This window comes from Cebus imitator, unplaced genomic scaffold, assembly GCF_001604975.1.
Source record: "Cebus imitator isolate Cc_AM_T3 unplaced genomic scaffold, Cebus_imitator-1.0 Scaffold36, whole genome shotgun sequence".
NCBI classification, from domain to species: domain Eukaryota; kingdom Metazoa; phylum Chordata; class Mammalia; order Primates; family Cebidae; genus Cebus; species Cebus imitator.
The window spans coordinates 4,715,224-4,735,209 of record NW_016107351.1 but is presented as its reverse complement, the minus strand read 5'-3'; the positions used below and the strand labels follow the sequence as shown (position 1 = coordinate 4,735,209).

The 19,986-nt window shown below is 57.6% G+C and overlaps 1 protein-coding gene across 1 annotated transcript in view; it reads right to left on the bottom strand.

Moving 5' to 3' along the window:
* DNAH17 (dynein axonemal heavy chain 17) overlaps positions 1-19,986 on the bottom strand; it is a 155,111-nt gene that overhangs the window by 60,411 nt on the left and 74,714 nt on the right. The window contains exons 31-47 of the mRNA XM_017524996.2: positions 19,273-19,398; positions 18,979-19,086; positions 16,909-17,040; positions 16,359-16,519; positions 15,439-15,595; positions 14,277-14,381; positions 11,582-11,739; positions 10,676-10,814; positions 10,299-10,526; positions 9,770-9,907; positions 8,049-8,181; positions 6,881-7,008; positions 6,137-6,285; positions 1,372-1,654; positions 1,116-1,289; positions 671-878; positions 1-158 (exon numbers count right to left, since the gene is read on the bottom strand). The exon at positions 1-158 is cut by the window's left edge and continues 7 nt beyond it. Coding sequence (XP_017380485.1) covers positions 1-158; positions 671-878; positions 1,116-1,289; positions 1,372-1,654; positions 6,137-6,285; positions 6,881-7,008; positions 8,049-8,181; positions 9,770-9,907; positions 10,299-10,526; positions 10,676-10,814; positions 11,582-11,739; positions 14,277-14,381; positions 15,439-15,595; positions 16,359-16,519; positions 16,909-17,040; positions 18,979-19,086; positions 19,273-19,398 — 2,685 coding nt within the window. The remainder of the gene's footprint in view (positions 159-670; positions 879-1,115; positions 1,290-1,371; positions 1,655-6,136; positions 6,286-6,880; positions 7,009-8,048; positions 8,182-9,769; positions 9,908-10,298; positions 10,527-10,675; positions 10,815-11,581; positions 11,740-14,276; positions 14,382-15,438; positions 15,596-16,358; positions 16,520-16,908; positions 17,041-18,978; positions 19,087-19,272; positions 19,399-19,986) is intronic.

The window sequence follows — 19,986 nt, the reverse complement described above, 5'->3', positions numbered from 1 at the left end:
GTGGTCCATGTGCTGCCGGATGAGGGTGTGCGGGGCCACTGTCCCGTACTTGTCCACCTCGGGCATGTTCATGTCGTCGATGAAGTAGATCAGCTTCTTGGTGCCCGGCGGCCCGTAGTTCCTCCCCGACTTCTTCTCCAGCGGCTTCTCCAGCACCCCTAGAGAGGGCAGAGGGTCAGCCGCCAGCCTGCACCTCCTGAGCCTGCGCCCCTTAGGAAGGGAGGGGCGCTACCTGCTCCCCTAGAGGACAGGAGGTGGGAGCCGGCTGGGATCCAGGTTCACCAAACGCACCCACCCTGGGAGTGGCCCTTGCGGGGGCACCGGCTACAGTGTGAGGAATAAACAGAGCGATCAGAGGCAACGCAGCAGGAACCTTGCCGTCCGTCACCTTTGGGTCGCCTCAGACTGACTGAGACACTCCCTGTAGGACCTGCTGCCTTGACTGGCCATCAAACCCCCATCACCATGCCCAGCCGGGAGCACCAGAAATAGCGGTCCCAGCTGCTCCTCCTCTGTCTCTGACTCAGGAAGGAAAGGCCAGCGGGTGGGGTGTGGGAAGTGAGGAGATGAAAAGTGGCCGGTGAGCCCCTGGGCCCGCAGTGAGAGGGGACAGCAGGGAATGGGGGCCAGGGGCAGCCGTGTAGGCAGGGCGTGGCAGGGCCAGACTCACCCTGCAGCATGGCGGAGGTCGTATAGAAGTTGAAGGGCACCGCCTGCACCAGGTAGTAGTCCGTGTTCAGGCTGTCCAGCTTGTCCCCCATCAGCACCGACTTGCCCGTCCCCGCGTTCCCCACCAGCATCACCGGCCAGGACTTCTCCATGAGCAGGTCCATGAAGTAGCGGATGCGGATGGTTTCCGTAGTGTGGACCAAAGAGGCCTGGGGCAGGCGAAGGGAGGGGAGGGGAGGAGAAGGGAGGCAGCTGTGTCTCTCTGACAATTCTGCCTCCGGTTAGCGTGCAGGCCGTAACAGCCTGACAAATGCCACGTTCTACTGAAAAGGCCCTACTGTTGAAAAGCAGGCGTATTTGGACGTTCCGTGCCAGCGTGTAGGGGGTGCTGTGCCGAGTCCTGCCTCTAAATCGCCAGTCGGTGGCCCTGCTTTGGGGACACTTACCTGCAGAGGGACATCGGGATCCAGCTCAAAGGAGGGCACTTTATCTGTCCAGGGCAGGAACTTTTTAGTGTCGGGATCAATGTAGTAGTCGAAAATGGTTCCCTGCGAGGGGAACTTGATGGTCTTAAACTCGTTGATCCACCATTTGCTGAATTCCACTCGATAATCTACAAGCTGTTGAAACACAGAAGTGAAAATCAGGGCCCAGCTAAGCGGGACGCTGAGAGAGCTTGCGTGGGTGGCCGGGCCGCGTCACCTGGTCCTGGAACATGGCGCCACCGAAGGCCCAGAAGCAGGCGAACACGAAGTACAGCTCATACAGCTCCTTGGGGGAGTCGGGAGGCACGCTCTTCTCCGTGAGCAGGCACTCCAGCAGGTACAGGATCATCTGGATCACCGTGATCTCTGGCACCGGCGTGATCTTCTTGAACCCAAAGCGCAGCTTGTCCAGGCAGGTGGGCAGGTACTTGTCGAAAAGGATCATCAGGTTGGCCTTCTCCGACTGCACTTTGCGCCTCTCGATCCAGCTGCTCACCACCCTGGGGGAGACAGGAGGGGCCTGAGACATGGCCACTGCCCTGGGTCTGCCAGAGTCCCTGCCTTGGTAAACACCCCTCCCTGCCTCCACCTGATTCTGTGGGGGCTGCCCTCAGGTTCACCATGCCTGCTTGGCAATAGGTCCAAACGAGGGGGCCAGGGGGCCCAGTTGGAGGCCCTGCAAGGGTCTGAGGAGGATGCCAGGGATGTGGGGGCTGTGCCCTCTCTGGGATTGGTAGCTATGGGGGTGCTGTAGGCCTAGAACAACTGGGAGCCGTTCTTGCTACCACAGGGGAAGTACATACCAAGGGCTGGGGGATGGGAGGACAGAAGAGGAGAAAGATCTCATGACTCATCTGCGGGGGCAGGAGAAGGTGGGGACAGGAAGGGAGTAGAAAGGGGAGACAAGGATAGGAGCAGGGACATTTCATTACATCATCTGGACTCCTGGATCCAGCCATGCCTGAAGCACGTGTTAGCAGTTTTTTTAAACTTCAGATAGGGTTGAATTTGCCATGTTCAGTGTAAGAGTCCAAATCAATACAACAGCAATCTTTGAAAAGCCATGCCAGACTGTCTGCCACGGACACCTCCGGGTGGCTTATGCGGGGGTGGCACAGCACAGCAGTGAGGGCTGTGGACTCTGGGGCCAGACTGCCCAGGCTTGAGTCAGCTCTCCCATGGCCAGCCACTGCCTCAGGCAAGTTACTTCACATGCCTGTGTCCCTGGTTTGTCATCTGTCAACAGGGTGATGTTTCCACGACCCTCATTTCCAAGGACTGCACGGGCTGATATTTTAAAGCTCAGAAAAGGGAGCCTGGTCCAGGTTAAGCGACGCCAAATCAGCATCTGCTAAAAGCATCACTAGCGCCTGGCTCCCTCGAGCGCCAGTGAGCTCAGCACAGGCGTCATTTCCAGGACGCCCAGGGCCTGAGCAGGAAGTTCCTGTTAGCACACACAGCCAGCCTGCCCTGTGTCAACAGCCAGCCAGGCCTCTTTAGACAGACACTCACTCTTTTTTTTTTTCTTCTGAGATGGTGTCTTGTTCTGTTGCCCAGGCTGGAGTACAGTAGTGCCATCTCGGCCCACTGGGGTCAAGCGATTCTCCTGTCTCAGCCTCCCAAGTACCTTGGATGACACGCTGCCCACCACCACACCCAGCTAATTTTCCTATTTATAGTAGAGACGGGGTTTTGCCATGTTGGCCAGGCTGGTCTCGAACTCCTGACCTCAGGTGATCTGCCGGCCTTGGCCTCCCAAACTGCTGGGATTACAGGCGTGAGCCACGGCGAGACACACTCCTCTGTGAGTGTGGGCTTGTTCTGGGAGCTCCACATCTTCCTGCACCTCTGTCACAACAGAGAGTTAAGAGCTGAATATCTTTGCCACATAGCACCCTGTATTATCCAGTGTAAGAGAGTAAACCTTTATACGTCTCTGAGGGAAACAGGGTGTCTCTGTGCCTGGTGCAGCTAAGGACTGAAATCCAAGTCCAGGTGGTCTTCAGGAGGGGTGACCGATTTGGAATTCTCCCGCAGAGGCTGCTGCGTTCCGCCTCCTAGTTTGAAGATGTTTGTGTCACATTTGTGATGTTGCCTTGGTAGGAGTCACTGCGTGCATTCCGATGTGCCTGATGGCTTTTTTTTTTTTTCTTTTTTTTTGAGACAGAGTCTCACTCTTGTTGCCCAGGCTGGAGTGCAATGGCACAATCTCAGCTCACTGCAACCTCTGCCTCCCGGGTTCAAATGACTCTCCTGCCTCAGCCTCCCAAGTAGCTGGGATTACAGGCGCACACCACCACACTCAGCTAATTTTTGTATTTCTAATAAAGATGGGGTTTTCTCATGTTGGCCAGGCTGGTCTCGAACTACTGACCTCACAATCCGCCTGCCTTGGCCTCCCAAAGTGCTGGGATTATAGGCATGAGCCACCATGCCCGGCTACGTGCTGGGTTTGATATGAGCAGCACAGACCCCAGGAGAGTCACACGCCTGTGAGACACACATGTGAGACAGGCTAACCTTGCCTCTGGTCCGTGTGGCTTCTTGCCCTGCCCCCAGGGCCATCCCGGGTAATCGGGTCAGCTCCCAGCCTTGCGTCCCTGCCCCTGGGGGCTGCCTGTAGGAGGGCTGCTCCTGCTCTCTGAGGACCCTGTGCCTGCTTCTCATCCACTTTCCTTCTCTCCTCTGGTAATACTCAGGTCTCCTCCTGCTTCCTCCAGGTCATCCTCTGGGGGCGTCCAGTTCCTGCCTCCGCCCACCCTGGCCTTGCTTCCGGCACCCTCCTCTCTGCTCCCATAGGGTGTCCCCCTGAGGACCCCACGATCCTGTCTTCTTCCTGTCCCCTGTCTCAGCAGCTCCTACCCAGACTTCTTTTCAGTTCCCCAGCCATTGTCTTTGCCGACCCTGAAAACTCCCACACATGGTACAGTGGGTCGAAGGGTGGCCCTGCAAAAGAATGTCCACCCGGAAGCCCAGAATGTGCTCTTATTTCAAGAAAGGACATTTGCAGATGTCACCAAGGATCCTGGAATTAGGGTGGCTCCTGAATCTAATGACTGTGTCCTTCTAAGAAGCAGGAAATTTGGACACAGACACACAGAGAAGGCCATGTGGAGGCAGAGGTGGAGACGGGAGGGATGTGTCCATGCACCGAGGGATGCCGAGGACCACAGGGAGCCCCCAGGAGCTGGGAGAGAGGCCCGGGACAGCTTCTCCCTCAGAGCCTCAGAGGAACCAGCACTGCCTACTCCTCGATCACAGCCCGCAGCCTCCAGGCCTGGAAGAGGATAAACGTCTGCTGTTTGGAGCTGCCAAATAGTGGCCATTTGTTTCAGCAGCTGGAAGATGCTGTACAAGCAGGCAAGTGTTGCTGGAGAAGCCAGCACAACAGGCACCCGGGCGCAGCAGCTCCTGGCCCTGTCCCCATAGGGAACATTCCGCTCAGTATCCCTCTCAAAGCCTGGCCGAGCAGTGCTGTCTGCCTCCCAGCAGAGGGTCCCACTCCCCACTCAGACTGCAAAGAAGTGCATCAGCATGAACTCCAGAGACTTAGTTTTCTCCACCTATAGACTTGCACGCACCTGGAAACAGCCATGCCTGCATCCCATTCCCCAACATTCTCATCTTGACAAACACTACAAACTTCGTTCCTCTTGCCCCAGCTGTACCCTGCAGCACTCAAAGGCAGCACTCGCCTCACCTCCCATGCCTCCTACCGGCTCCTCCCTACGTCATCACCATCTGGCTTCTGCCCTCAACATGCCCCGAAGCTGTTCTCCCTGAGCGACCGACCCACGGAGCTGCGCCTAGTCACCAAGTGCAGTGGGAACTCCTCCGTCCTTGGCTTGACTCTGGGCGCCATCCTGCTGAGGCTGCTTCCTCCTAAGCTTTTGTCACTGGGTGTCTGGGATGATGTGTCCTGGGTTCCCTTCTGCCTTTGGTTTGTTCTTCTTCCGAATCCCTCACGGATTCTTCTTTCCCCCAGCAGGGCTGGCTTTTCTCAGAAAGCCAGCTTCTCTCATCACTCTCCACATCTTTCCTGGAGAGCCCACCTCCCCGGCGTGGAGTACCCTGGGGCTGGACACATAGGGCAGGTGTGCAAAGTGCTGGGTGGATGGACAGAGGACGGACGGACGAACTGTGACCTCCAGCCAGGATACTCCCCTGCAGCCTCTTGCCCCAGGAACGCCCCACTGGGATTTCTGCCTAAGTCCATGTAGGACATTTGGACAAAGCTGTCATTTCTATATCCCCAGGAAATCCCTTATTCTGTCAATTACCAGCCGGTGTCCAAGCCGGAAAACATGCCTTGGGAATCAATATCAAGTCTTCAATTTCTCCAGATTCCACATGTTTCTTAGACCCATCCCTTCCTCTCTCATCCCCAGCGGCCCCTGTCCTGCTGGCCTAACTGGCTGCTTTTCCTCATCTTGTTGGAAAGGGCCGCTTGCCCCTGGTCCTGCTGGATGGCCCAGCATCAGCACCTTCCCGCCAGGAGCAGCCTCCTCCCCCTTTATGCTCCAGCCAAGAGATCCTGACCGCTGCCCATTCGGGAACGCCCCGCTTCCCGCCATGCCCTGTGAACTCAGGTTCTTGTCTAGTGTGCATCTCATTTTCATCCCCGAGAGGCGGCCTGACCCTTCAGATGGCAGCCCAAACCTCAATCACCTGGGAGGACTTCACACCCCCTTCCCACCTCCACGGAGGCCAAGACCCTGCCTCCGCACCAGCCGCTGTTCCCTGGCACTCCGTGCAAAGGTCTGCTTCCTCAGCCGCCCTGCCTCATGTCACCGTGTATTTACATCATTTATTTCCACGTCTGTCTCTTGTTCCTTCACTGCTGCAACCCTAGTGCCTGCTGAGGGCCTGCTACACAGTTTGTTACATGAACAACGAATGAATGAATGTTCAGCTCTGAAATGGGCCAACAGCCTCGTCTTTCCCTGCCGAGGGTTGGAACAGGGAAGCAGAGCCCCACTCACGGGTTCCATCCCAGGTCGGCTGGGTTGATGTAGAGGATGCCGGCTCTGGAGACGGTGGCCGGGGTGGCCGTCCTCAGATGGCTGATTTCAAACACCAGCCTCATGGTACGGTTCAGCGGGATCCGCTCGTTGCTGGCCAGGGTGAGGACCTAGGAGGGGACAGCAGCCCATGGGGTCCTGTGGCGACACCTGACATCCTGACGGTGTCCCAGAGGTTTGGAGCAAACCTCTGAGCAAGGAGGAAGGGCTCCGGCCAGCCCTGCTGCCCCCTACTCCCGGCCCCAGTCACAGCCATGACCAGCCTTCCCTGGGCTTCTCTACCATCCTTGACTCCAGCAGTCTCTAGACCCCCATGCCGTGGAGAGCTGCACCATGGAGTGGTGCCTCCTCAAACCACCGCCCCTCCCGTCCTGCAAAGTCTCCTGCTCCTTCCTGCACCCAGCTGAGGATCACTGTTAGAAAATGGACTCTAGACAATTCCAAATACCATCTGCTTCCCAGGCCTTCACCCTGAACCCGTCCTGCTGCCAAGACGTCAGGTGAGGGGCCGGCAGAACCACAGCCCAGGTGAAAATGACTGACCAAAAGGCACCCCTCACTCACAGCTTCTGCCTGGAGTTCCGGACACGACACCTGCCCCAGGCCCCACGTGTAGGGCCTGGGTGCCATGTAGGTGCCTCCCTGCGAACCCCCATGGTCCCTGCCTTGGGTGGCCTTGGGGGTTAGAGGCCAGGGCCCACCAACCTTGTTGTCGTCCATGACGGTGTTGAGAGACTCGATCCACATGGGGTCTATGTCCCCATCAAGGACGATCCACTTGGGGCCGTCATGGGTGATGTTGGCCAGGTCCCGCATGATGGTGGAGAAGAGGCCTGGGGAAGGTGGGCGGTGTAACCCCAGGCCCTTTTCCCCAGCCCCATTCCAGTCTCCACCAGTCCTGACCCTGGCCTCTCTCTGGGAGGTAGCCTGTCCCCTCAGGCATGAGGTGCCTGGGCCCCCTGCCCTCCCTTCTCCTCGGCCTCCCTCCTCCATGTCCTCTCCATGCCTGAGGCCATGCCCGTCCTCCTCCGACCCCGCATCCTCCCCGTCAGTCCCTCTCTGTGGCCCTGGCTGGCTCAGTTCTCCCAGGTTCAAGACCCCACAGGGCGCAGCACCTGTGCACGAAGCTCTGTCCACTGTCCACTCACACGCTCGGCAGAGTCTGCGGAGCACGCTTCGTGCATCAGGCGTGGAGTGGAACAGGTGGGGGCTGGGGGCACAGAGCTTGCCTTCTAGTGGGGGAAGTGAGCTGTACGTGCAGAGCCAGCGATGGGGGGCAGGAAGAGCAGCTCTGGGGTGGGTAGGGGGTGGGGCCACTTCTGAGGGGTAGGTTGCAGGGGGCAGGCGAGGCAGAGCCCTCCCCTGGGCTCCGGGTCAGGATCCCCTGCTCCCGCTGCCTCCTTTCCAGCTCTCACGGCTTCTTCCTACAGCCCTCTCTCCAATGTGCCCTGAGTTCCTTTCATTAAGTGCAAACCCGGGCACGCCACCTCCTGGGGTAGGCTCCTCCCCCGAACCCACCAACTGAGGCGAAGGCTCCCCGGGCAGCCTCCAGCTTCCATATCTGGCCTCCCATGCGCTCCTCATGGGTCATACCCGTCCTTGCTCTGGCCTCTCCCCTTGGCCCACTCAGGGCAGGCCTGCGGTTCTCACTGCAGCTCCTGTGGCCCCCATTCCTTACCCCCCAGCCTGGGTGCCATACACCTATGGTTCCTCATAAACTCTGCTACCATGGTGCCACCAATGCTGGCCATGTGCCTGAGAACCCCACCCTAGCCTGGGGAGGCTGGCCTTGCACGTGGGAACGGCTCAGCCTACGCCCACTGCACTGGACCAGGTGTGCCCCTGCAGTCCGTCCTGGGACCACCCCTGTTACCATCTTTCCATTCCCTGGTCGCTGGGTTGATGATCCCAAAGAGCTCGTCGCAAGTGACGGCCTTGGGGTCCAGGTCCACGGCCACGGGCTTCCGCTTCAGGTTCTGATAGGTCTTGTTGAGGGATTTGAGGACCTGGCGAAGGTGGGGCCACTCATGTGTGACTCCATGTCCCCGGCACATCCCGCCCCACCAGCCCCAGGACCACGGGTGGGCCTGCACTGGATGGGCCCTTATGTACACCTGGATGCCCTTTTTTTTTTTTTTTTGAGATGGAGTTTTACTCGTTGCCCAGGCTGGAGTGCAGTGGCGCGATCTCGGCTCACTTCAACCTCTGCCTCAGGGTTCAAGTGATTCTCCTGCCTCAGCCTCCCAAGTAGCCGGGATTACAGGCGCTCACCACCACACCTGACTAATTTTTGTATTTTTAGTTACAGACGGGGTTTCACCGTGTTGGCCAGGCTGGTCTCGAACTCCTGACCTCGGTTGATCCATCAGGCCTCCCAAAGTTCTGGGATTATAGGCGTGAGCCACCGAGCCTGGCCCAGGATGCCTTTTATGAACCACCAGGCTGAACCCTTCTCTGGATATGGTTTGCTTTGGGGCACATACGTGAGTTTACACCCCCCAACCACGGCTGAGGTGAAGGTGGGCTGGGTGATGGGGAGGTAACGGCTCACTGTGCATGTCTGCCGCCTGCAGAAAGCTGCTTGCCCTGAGACTGCGAAGCTCAGAAAACATTCACGTGACCTTCCTCCTCATGATACAAGTAATACGCACGCAGTGAAAAACCATAGAAAACTCCCCGGCCGGGCGTGGTGGCTCATACCTGTAATCCCAGCACTTTGGGAGGCCGAGGCGGGTGGACTGACTGAGCTCAGAAGCTCAAGACCAGCCTAGGCAACACAGTGAAACGCCATCTCTACTTAAATAAATAAATAGTTAGCCGGGCATGGTGGCGCACACCTGTAGTCCCAGCTACTAGGGAGGCCGAGGCAGGAGAACTGCTTGAACCCGGAAGGAAGAGGTTGCAGTGAGCTAAGACCGTGCCACTGCACTACAACCTGGACGACAGAGTGAGATTCCGTCTCAAAAAAAAAAAAAAAAAAAAAAAAAAAAGAAAACTCCCCATAATCCCTCCATTCAGGAAAATGACTTCAAAGACACAGTGGAGGACATTTCCTGTACATGCATGTCCAAGTTCCTTTTCAGAAAACTGGGCTCAAGCAGCCTCTGCCTTTTCAGATATAGCTTGCCGTGAGCTTCCGTGTGACTGGTGTTGGAAGTGTTCTTAAACACAGCAAAGGAGTGCAGCCTGTGGACTTCTGGCTGGACACTCGGCTGGCAGGGAATTTTCCACATCACAGACATCAGTCACATCAGCCGCCTCCCTCCGAATGTCACCACACCCCAGGCTGAGGCAGGGGACAGGAGGGCAATGGGTCGGGCTGGCCGCAGGGAGGGGGAGACAAGTGACTGATGTCAGGGAGAGGAGAACAGAGAGACAAGGAGGAACAGGGAGCCCTGGGACCAGGGGCTGCGGCCGCTCCTCCCCTCCTCGGCCTCAAGCTTCCTCCCTGGCCTAAGACTCAGGCCGTGGGGGCTCCCGGGATGCACTGGGTTGGGGTCTCTGGGGTGGGGGGGAGTGACGGAGGGCTGACCCTTTGCCCTAGCCCTCCCCCACTGTGCCGGATCCCCCACGGAGTCCCTGGGGGTGACGCACCTGGGACTTGCCGCTGCCCGCATTCCCGATGACGAACACCGAGTGCCGGACCTGCAGCAGCTCCTCCAGCTGTACCACCTTCAGCACGAAGCTGTCCTCTGCCTGCAGCTTGAGCTCCACGATGCTCTGCTTGATGATCTGGGGAGACACAGGTGAGGCTGGGTATGGGACTGAAGCAGGCTTTCTTCTCCGGGAGGCTGGGGGGGTGATGATACAGGTGCCCTTGCCCTCTGACGGGCACACGTTTGCAAGTTCTGCTGTCGATACTGAGAGCTCATGTAGCTCCCCCAGGACCTCCTGCAGGGGATCGGTCTGCCTGAAGCCCCCCCCTCCGACTCCAGCTGAGAGAGTGACCTCCCCCAGCACTGAGAGGCAGGGCTGCCCAGGGCCGTGGAGGCAGCTGTGGCTCAGGGCTCTCTTTGTAGCACAGGGAAACATGCATGTGTGACATGGGTCCCCACCCATCCAGGAGAAGGAAGCCAGGCCAGGCGAGCTCCTCAGGACAGACCCGAGGCCCCGGAATTCCGACCTTTTCAAAATTCAGGTCTCGCTTCCGAGGCACATCCAGGGCTGGGAAGAGGTCCCCGATCAGCCCCATGAACACGGGCAGGTCGTCGGTCACGATCTTGGGGATGTTGAAGTCTCTCAGCGCCCGCATGAGCACCTGGTCCTCGGCCCGGCTGGGGTCGCCCCTCTTCAGGGAGCCGGCCACCACCAGCACAGACTTGATGGCCCGCAGGCCCCAGTCGTAATGATCCTGTGGGCGGCGGGCACAGGTGGGCAGATGTGAGCTCACCTTCCCACTGCCAGCACTGAATCATCAGCAGGCAGGTCCGAAGCCAACCCTGGCCGCTGCCTGCATCTGAACCTCCTACCCACACCCGCCGTGAGCTCCAGGGCACACACCTGCTTCGAGAGCAGCTCCTTGCACAAGGTGTAGAGGGTGATGAACTTCCTGGCCAGGAGGCGGGCTTCCAGAAAGCCCTCAGCCACCAGCATGATCTCACAGATCAGCTCGAAGTCAGGGACGACCATGGCACAGGGCCTGGGGAGGTCAGCAGTGCCTGTGGGCTTCTGCCCACTCCCTCCCCCACCCATGCCCCTGCCTGTCCCTGTTCACCTAGGAGAGGACACCTCACCTGCCAGGGGGAGCACAGCACAGTGGTGAACCTTCAGTCCCTGGACCCTGGCTCCCAGCTCCCCCCTACTCCCCACTTCCCTGTTCCCACCACATCCTCCGCTGAGCATACCGTCAGGCCCCTCCTCTGAGAGCCACCCTGACCCCCGACCCCAGACCCCTGCCTTCCATCACTGCGCCCCAAGTGGGTCTTCCCGCCCAGGGGAAGACAGAGCACTTTCTAAGGAGGCCCTCACCTGCATCACCTTGGGAGCTTTTTTTTTTTGAGCTAGAGTTTCATTCTTGTCACCCAGGCTGGAGTGCAATGGTGCTATCCCAGCTCACTGCAGCCTCCGCGTCCCGGGTTCAAGTGATTCTCCTGCCTCAGCCTCCAGTTTAGCTGGGATTACAAGCACTTGCCACCACACCCAGCTAATTTTTATATTTTTAATAGAGACATGTTGGCCAGAATGGTCTTGAACCCCTGACTTCAGGTGATCCACCTTCCTCGGCCACCTAAAGTGCTGGGATTACAGGCATGAACCACCACGCCCGGCCATCTTGGGAGCTTTCGATGACTTATTCCCTCCCCAGCTGGCCCTCTGCCCCTCCTCTCCGCCCACTCCTTGGCACTGGGACGCCGCTGTGGCCGGCCTGGCTCACTGCAGCCACTCACTTTTGTCTGGGCCCCGTACCTGAATAAGGCTTTTAGGTTCTCAGGCAGCTCTGCGCGTCCGGCGTACCCGGGGTTCATGGTGATGAAGATGCCCACGGTGGGAATGAGGCCTATGGTCTCTCCCAGGAAATTGAATGTTTTTTTCTTGGCTCGAATTGCATCCTGGACACACTTTACCTGCACAGTTGGTGGCACAGACACGTTGGCATGGAAACAGCCAGCTTCCATGGGCCGGAGGGGCCTTCGTGTATGTTAAAGCATCAGGCTGTGAATTTGCAGGGCGCCTCCTAGCTTATTTTTTAAATTAAGCCTTTTATTTTTGAGAAAGTTGTAGGTTCCCATGCTGTGTGGGAACTAAGACAGAGAGCTAGCAACAGTGGCTCACATCTGTAATCCCCACACTCTGGGAGGCCAAGGCCAGAGGATAATTTGAGCCCAGGAGTTCAAGACCAGCCTGGGCAACATGGCAAGACCCCATTCTCAACAACAACAACAACAACAAAATACAGAAGTCAGGGATTGAGGGGAAGAAAAAATACAAAGGGAATTCCATGTACTCTCTGCCCAACGTCCCCTGAGGGAAGCATCTTGCATAATGACAGTGCCTGTCACAGCAGGGTGGGGGGTGACACTGAGGCCAGCACTGCTGTCGCCACAGGACCCCTATGTCCCCTCTTACAGCCACACCCACTTCCCTCTTGCCCCTTCCCCCACTTTGGCCCCTGGCAACGGCATCCTTAGTTTCTGTGATTTAGTCATTTCACGCGTGTTAAACAAGCGGAACTGTATCGAACTCCGTCTTCCCAGGTGGGCTTGTGTCACTCAGCAAAAGTCTCTGGAGACGCACCCAGGCTGTTGCAGGAGCCGGTATTTCACACCCCATCCCTGCTGAGCGGGGCGCCAAGCCCAGCCCTTTCCTGTCCTGTTACCACGCTAGCAATGACCCGTCCAAGGACTGGTGAGCAGCCACCTCCGTATCAGACGGTCTCGAAGGCCACTTGAGGGCTGCGAGGTTGAACCCGGAGCTTCCGGGGTCGCTGCCTGCCTGAGGTCTCCTCTGGAATCCCGCAGAAGGCGGCTGCGGCTCTCCAAGTCGCCACGCGAGGGGGCCCAATACTCGTGGTAAAGCTGCTCCCAGCACCTGCCTTTCCGTCTTCCCCACCAGAGCCAAGTCCTGGTGCCCTGGTGAGCCCAGATGCCCCATGCCCAGTCTGCTGAGCGTGCAGCTCACCCCCAGCAGGGTGCAGCCCTTCGGGACGGCACTGTCTCCCTCTAGGCCAGGCCTCTCCTGTGGTCTCCATCGGAGCCCGTGAACATTCAATGCCCAGAGTAGGTGCTACGTAAATATTCTGGGGTTTGTTCACGGACATGGGAGGTGCTCAGCAACTCTGCTCCAGCACCGGGGTCAAGGGAGAGGGTTCCCACGGCAGTGGCCAGCACCGCCCGTGGGTTGGGGTCACCATTCTCCTGGCCACATGGCCAGCCCTGGGGCTGGGGATGACGGGGCAGAGGAAGCCTAAGGAGAGGAGGAAGCAGCCACTCCAGCCGCCTCTGACCCCACAGGCAAACCTGGGTCACCAATGCCATTTGACAGCTTAGAGGGTGGAGGCACAGGGAGTCACATCACTGTCAAGCCGAGAGTCAGGGGTTAAGTCGGTGTACAAAGCGGGCTCTCCCCCCAGGCTGGGGGGCTGGAGCAGCCCAGGCAGCTCGCACGTCCACACCCCCCTCGCTCCTGATCTGCTCTGGTGTGGGAGGACCTAGACACCGTCGGCGCCCTGCCTCAGTTTCCTTTTGGAAGAGCAGTTGCTCCAGGCCCCAAGGTCGGCCTCCTCTGACCCCACAGAGCCCAGGGCTTCTCAACCCCGGCCGCGTCAGGATCACCTGAGGCATTGGTTTAAAATGCAGAAATGCTCATCCTAACAAGTGGGGCCCATGCTGGAGATTTTTTTTTTTTTTTGGAGACAGAGTCTCACTCTGTCGCCCAGGCTGGAGCGCAATGGCATGATCTCAGCACACTGCAACCTCCGCCTCCCGGGTTCAAGCAATTCTCCTGCCTCAGCCTTCTGAGTAGCTGGGATTACATGTGCACACCACCGTGCCTGGGTATCTTTTGTATCTTTAGTAGAGACGAAGTTTCACCATGTTGGTCAGGCTGGTCTCGAACTCCTGACCTGAGGTGATACATAGCGTCGGCATGCTGGAGATTTTAACAAGCAATCGATGAGGGCGTGGCATTGGCCCAGGCCACTCCCCACACCGAGGTCTCTGCGCCCACCTCGCCCCAGCCGCCCCACTGCTCTGTGCCCTGGCATGGTTGTCCCCAAAATACACGGGCACATTTCCTCCCTCCTCCTCTTCCTCCGTCTCCCTCCTTTCCTGCCATTCTCTTTCAGCACCTCCTATGCCCAGCTCTGCTGATACCAGTGACAAAACACTTTGTCCTTTCCTAAGCAAAATTCACGATCCTCCCACCTGTATTTGGTTACATGCACACCACCATACATGTAACCTGTAATCTGATTCTGTTTTCAGCCTGTATGTCTAACCAGGCTACGGGCCCCTGGAGGGCAGGGCTCACTGGCCCCACACCACCCTTCGGGGCTTGGAACGTTGCAGAGAGGCAGGGAGGATCTATCCGGTGTGTGAGGTAACAGGAAAACTGATGAGCCAGTTACCCGATGTGACCCCGAGCCCGCAGGCAGGGGACTTACCTGCACGGCAATCACAGACAAGACTTCCACTGAGATGCGATTAAACTCATCAAAGCAGCCCCAGGCTCCTGTCTGGGCCAGCCCCTTGTAGATATTTCCGCAGGACTGGGAAAGGCAAGATGGAGAAAGGAAGAGCTGGGGGGTGGCAGGGAGGACGGGGGGTGGCAGGGAGGACGGGCACTGCAGGGGCCTCCGCCTGCCTCTTCAGCTGCGTTCTCTGCCCAAGGCTCACTGAGGCTCCGGTGCACTGGGGCCTTCTGGAGGCCCGTAGGCAGGTCAGCTTACTGCCCAGGGTAACACCGTGGAGGGCTGGGTACCAGGAAGAACCCACCCTTTTACCCGGGACCCCCAGGGCTCCCAGACCCCAGGACAGAGGCTTCATGGAGTCCCTGACGATAGGGTTCGGAGAAGCACATGTGAGTCCTAAACCTTGCACGTGTTCCCAGCCCTTTTCTCTCTTGCACGTAGAAGAGATGCAGTCCTCTAAGGCAGGATGGGGGCACGCCAAGCAGGCCAGGGGCTTCTCCTCAAGGCATCTGAGTCCCGCTAGGCACTACCTGGGCTATCAGAATTACTCTTCCCAACTACACCTGGGATTCCAGGTGAATGTTAAGTCCCTTCTAGGGAGACTCAACTGCAGACTGCACTTTTCTGAAGTCCAGGAGGTGGATATGGGACTGCGTGGCCCTGACAGTCAACAGGGGCTGCTGGGCCTGTCCTCAGCCTCAGGAGGGGGTGCCCTAGATTGTGGGGCTAGCTTCTGCAGGCCCAGGGTCCAGAACCCAGGGATCCCCCTCTTGCCTCCCCCTCTTGCAAGAGGCTGCTGCAGCCTAGAGCTGGAAGGCGTCCCCTCCCCTGCCTGGCCTTCTGTGAACTGACAATGTCCTGTGCAGGCACTGATGACTGAAGTCAAGAGAGGGTCACCTCCAGGGCAGGGGCTGGGGCAGGACATTGGGGGCTATCTGTCCGCCCTGGGAGTCTCTGCAGAGGGACCCCCCGAGGGGGATGCCAGCAGCAAGCGGGGGCCCTGGTGAGCCCTCCCCAGTGTCATTCACAGGTATCCACAGATCTGGAGCTCACTGTGGGGCCTCGGGGGACAGGGTGCCGAGATCCGCCTCTACGTGCAGACCCTGGATCCCACCTCTGGACCTCAGCCACGTACCTTGTAGTCCATCTGCTCAGAGCAGTTGAACACGTAGACCATGGTGCCCAGCGCTCTGCCCAGGTCCTTGGTCGTCTCAGTCTTGCCCGTCCCAGCAGGGCCGGCGGGGGCTCCGCCCATGATCAGATGCAGGGACTGGGTCAGGGTGATGTAGCATCTGCAAGGGACCACAGGTGAGTGAGCGTGTGTGCTAGGGACCCCACAGATGGCCTCCCCACCTTTTTTTTTTTGAAACAGAGTCTCCCTCTGTCACCCAGGCTGGAATGCAGTGGTGCAATCTTGGCTCACTGCAACCTGTGCCTCCTGGGTTCCAACGATTCTCGTGCCTCAGGCTCCTACCAGCATGCTTGGCTAATTTTTGTATTTTTAGTAGAGATGGGGTTTTGCCATGTTGGCCAGGCTGGTCTGGAACTCCCGACCTCCGGACTCCTGATCCACCTGCCCCTGCCTCCCGAAGTGCTGGGAATACAGGTGTGAGCCAGCGCGCCGGGCCACCACTTTCTCTTTCGTAGCAGTTATTACACTTGCTCAGCCCCAGGAGACGCACATGGGAGAGGGCAGAAAACCTCCAGGTGTGACCAAGGAACCAAACCATGGGGCAGAGGCCGCCCAGATGCCTCTCCCACCTGCGGCATTCGGGGGGATGGGCCCTGCTATGACAACCGGAGTCTACTCGTGAGAGTCCACAAAATACCACCCCAACTCAACAGGCCCAAAGAGCAGTGGAGGCACTCTCCCGAGGCCACACAGCCAGCGCTGGGACAAGGACGTGGTGGCAGACCTGCACCTGAACACAGGTCCACCTGACACAAACGCGCGCTCCGCCCAGCCTCTGCAGCTGACGTCCAAGTCGGACAGTTCCGAGAACCACAGGGAAGGGACCAAAGCGCAGGTGTGAATGGCTCGGGGACAGGCCTCACCGGTCAGTGAGCGGCGTGATGACCAGCCGCGGCGTGTTGCCCAGATACTCGTAGGAGTACTGGATTTGGGCATCACAGATGTTGGCAAAGCAGTGTCGCTTCTCTTCGTCCCAGCGGTGCCGGAGCTGGGACTGCCATGTGAAAGCCTGGGAACTCTCCACCTGCAGGATGAGCCGGAACTCTTGTTGGCCAAGCGGAATGTAAGAGTCAGACCTGGCTGAGGAAGGCCAGCCTGCCTCCAAGGCCGGTCCCCAGGTGCTCAGCGAATGTTTCCTGGCCCTCTTTCCCCTGACAGCACCCACATCCAACCGTAAGGCCGCCCTCAGTGGAATCTCGCCATGGCACTTCCGATGGGCAGGCATCGCCTATCTGACCACAGGGTGTTGCTCAGCAGGGGTGAGGCCGGGCGAGGGCTTTAGGAGGCAGCTGAAGCCAGCAACAGAGTCAGTGCCCCAGGAAGCAGTGGAAGGATCTGGAGTCCCTGAATGCACAGCCCTCAACCCGGTGTTCCCTTGCCCTTCCACAGCCCCCCGGGACGGGGCGCTCGTGCCTTGGCCGTGATCATTTTGGCCACCACGTCCCGCGCGTGCACATCAATGGTGCAGATGGTCATGATCTTCATCCTGTCCCCAGCGTTGAGGTTCCCGATGAGCAGCGTGATGAGTACATTCAGCTGGCTAATCTGCAGGGGAGAGGCACTTTCGCTGATGTAGGGCCACAGCCCTACAGGGTCGTGGGGTGTCCCTTGTCACTGTGCTGAGGCACAGGATCTGACAAATAAAGAGACAGGACACAGAAGGACTGGAAAAGAGCAGCTGGGCTCGGGGGGCCACACCACCTATGAGCGGAGAGAGGCGAGGCCCCGAACGTCCAGGACTGTCTGCATGTACTGGGTCCCAGATAGGGGGAAGGGTAGTGAGTGAGGTCATTTTCAAGACAGTGATGGGGTCACTATAATCACGTGCACAATAAACAAAAGGTCCACCTGCATTAGGTCACCTAGGCCAGGAGGTGGGCCGTGTACAGCAAGGGACCCACCCCCATTAGGTCACCTAGGCCAGGAGGTGGGCTGTGTACAGCAAGGGACCCACCCCCATTAGGTCACCTAGGCCAGGAGGTGGGCCATGTACAGCAAGGGGTCCACACTCATTAGGTCACCGAGGCTAGGAGGTGGGCCGTGTACAGCAAGGGGTCCACCCCCATTAGGTCACCGAGGCCAGGAGGTGGGCCGTGCGCACTGAAAAGTGCAGTGCGCAGTATCTCTTGTCTAGGGGCAGGCTACTTCTAAGGAATTCTATACAGTAGGAGGATGCTCTTGAGTCAGCATAGTAGCAGAGCTGACCACGTCTACAGCCACATGCTGGCAGTTTCCAGTGATTTCTATAGGAGGATGCTTTTGAGCTGATAAAAGTTCACAGTCACCAAGGTGCGATTACACCAGGGGGGCTTTAAGCCCTCGGATGCTCTCGGGATTGCCGATCTGAGGGCAGCCTTCCACAAGAACTGGATGCAAGGTTCTACAATGCCTTCTTCAGGAGGAGCAGCTCTTGCTCCAAGCCTGCCATACAGCGGGTATCTTTATGATACTGAACGCTGCCGCCTGTGCCAGATTCTTGTCCTGGTATAGCTGTTTTTCCCTTAATTCATGCTCTGCACCGTATCTGCTCTAGACATGCCTCCGACCATAAGCAAGGTATGCTTATATATGTATAGCTGTTTATCCCTTAATTCACACTCTGTACTGTCTGCTCTGGGCATTCCTCTAACTATGAACTAAGATATAATTATGTGTGTGTGTGTGTGTGTGTGTGTGTGTGTGTGTGTGTGTATGGAAATAATGAGTAGCAGGATATTCTTCAGGCACTAATTCTGTAAACTAATATATGATTACATATAAAGGAAATAACTTAGTAATAACACTACAAACTAAGACATTCTTCAGGCACTAATTGTGCTGGGGATCTGCCTAGCTCTCCTTCCCTGGTGCCCAGATGGGGGGTTAACCACAGCTGAGACGCCACAGACACCCACATGCACTGGGGGTCTTGTGGCTGGGTGCTCACGTCTGCATAGGGAAGACCGCCTTGCTCTTGTTTACAGTAATGAAAAACAGGAGCACCCTCAGTGTCCCCCAGCCAGGCATGGGTTTCACTGTGGTGCAGCCCTGATGGGACACTTTGGAGCCGCTAGGACAGACATAGGAGAAGGAAACGCAAGGCCACGGAAGAGGGTGGATGAGAAGCAGATACAGCTGACTTTAAAGCCATCCAGAGAGTCTGTATATTTTTACATATAAATCAGTTCCACACACACACAAAGAGCAGCAGGTTGCATAGGAGAACACTGGCCGAGTCAAGTTTGGGTTGTGGGATTACAGGTAAATTCTCCTTCTTTTAAAGATGATCTTTAGTTTCCGTATTTCTAACCAATGACCACCCCCCCTTAAAAAGAAAAAAAAAAAAGAAGAGGCACCTGGGGCTGAAGTGATTTTGCAGGGCTCAGTCTCTGAGAAGAAGGTACTTGCCTGGCAGGGTTTCAGATAGACACGTGAGCTTTTTAAAAAGCACCTGCTTTTAAAACAATTTTTTAAAACATAGCTAATTCCATGCTAGTAACACACCTGCTTTTTGTTGTAATCTTTGATAGCATTTTCATAGCCTTCCTCCAGCCTGGCAAACGCCAGGCCCACCTCGGTCGTCCACCAGATCTGGGTGCAAGTCAGGGCCACCTGAAAGTAGACGCCCCCATTGCCCATGCAGCGAGCGATCGCTAGTGCCCGCTAACGGAGACTTTCTGCTGAAGGCTGAGACAGTTTTCCAGGGGACCACAGTTAACAGGACAGCCCATGGACACAGAGAAACTCCCCCCTTATCTCAGCCACGAGGCACCAGCAGAGCCCCCGCCCGCCTCAGACCTGGGCCGGGTAGTCCAGGATCCACTGGTCTCTCGGCTTCTCCTCATAGGTCACCACGGCCTCCGGGATTTCGTGCCGGAGGGTGGAGCACATTCGGTCCAGCACTCGATTCAGCCACACTTCCACCTGGGGACGGGAGCCACAGTGACCACATGCAGCCACGTGTGCCTCTAGTTCCAACGATTTGCTTTGTTGTAAAGAGAAACGTTGACTCTCTGTCATCATCTGCATCCCGGGGTTCACACATCAAGGATTTCACAGAGCAGTCACACTGACACACCTTTTCTTTCTAAATTGAGACAGGACCTCGCCCTGCTGCCCAGGTGCAGACTCGGCTCACTGCAGCCTCGACCCGTGGGCTCAAGGGATCCTTCCACCTCAGCCTCTCAAGTAGCTGGGACCAGAGGCGTGTACCACCACACCCGCTACTCAATGACTCACTTTAAAAACGTGGCTTGGGCGCCCAGCTTCCGAACTTGCTGCACGAAGCATCCGGGTCCAGACACACTTAGTTCTCAGGAAGAAAAGTGGGGGGATCCAGAGAAAGGTTTAAGAGAGACACAAGCTACGTGTGCATTCCTGAGTCCCTGGTGCCGCTCTGAGATGGGACATCCGGGGCCTCCTCTTTGCCCAAGGGCTCTGCCTGGCAGGAGTGATGGCTCAACAGTGAGGCGTGGCCACTGTTACAGAGGATACAGGATGCCAACAAGTTTT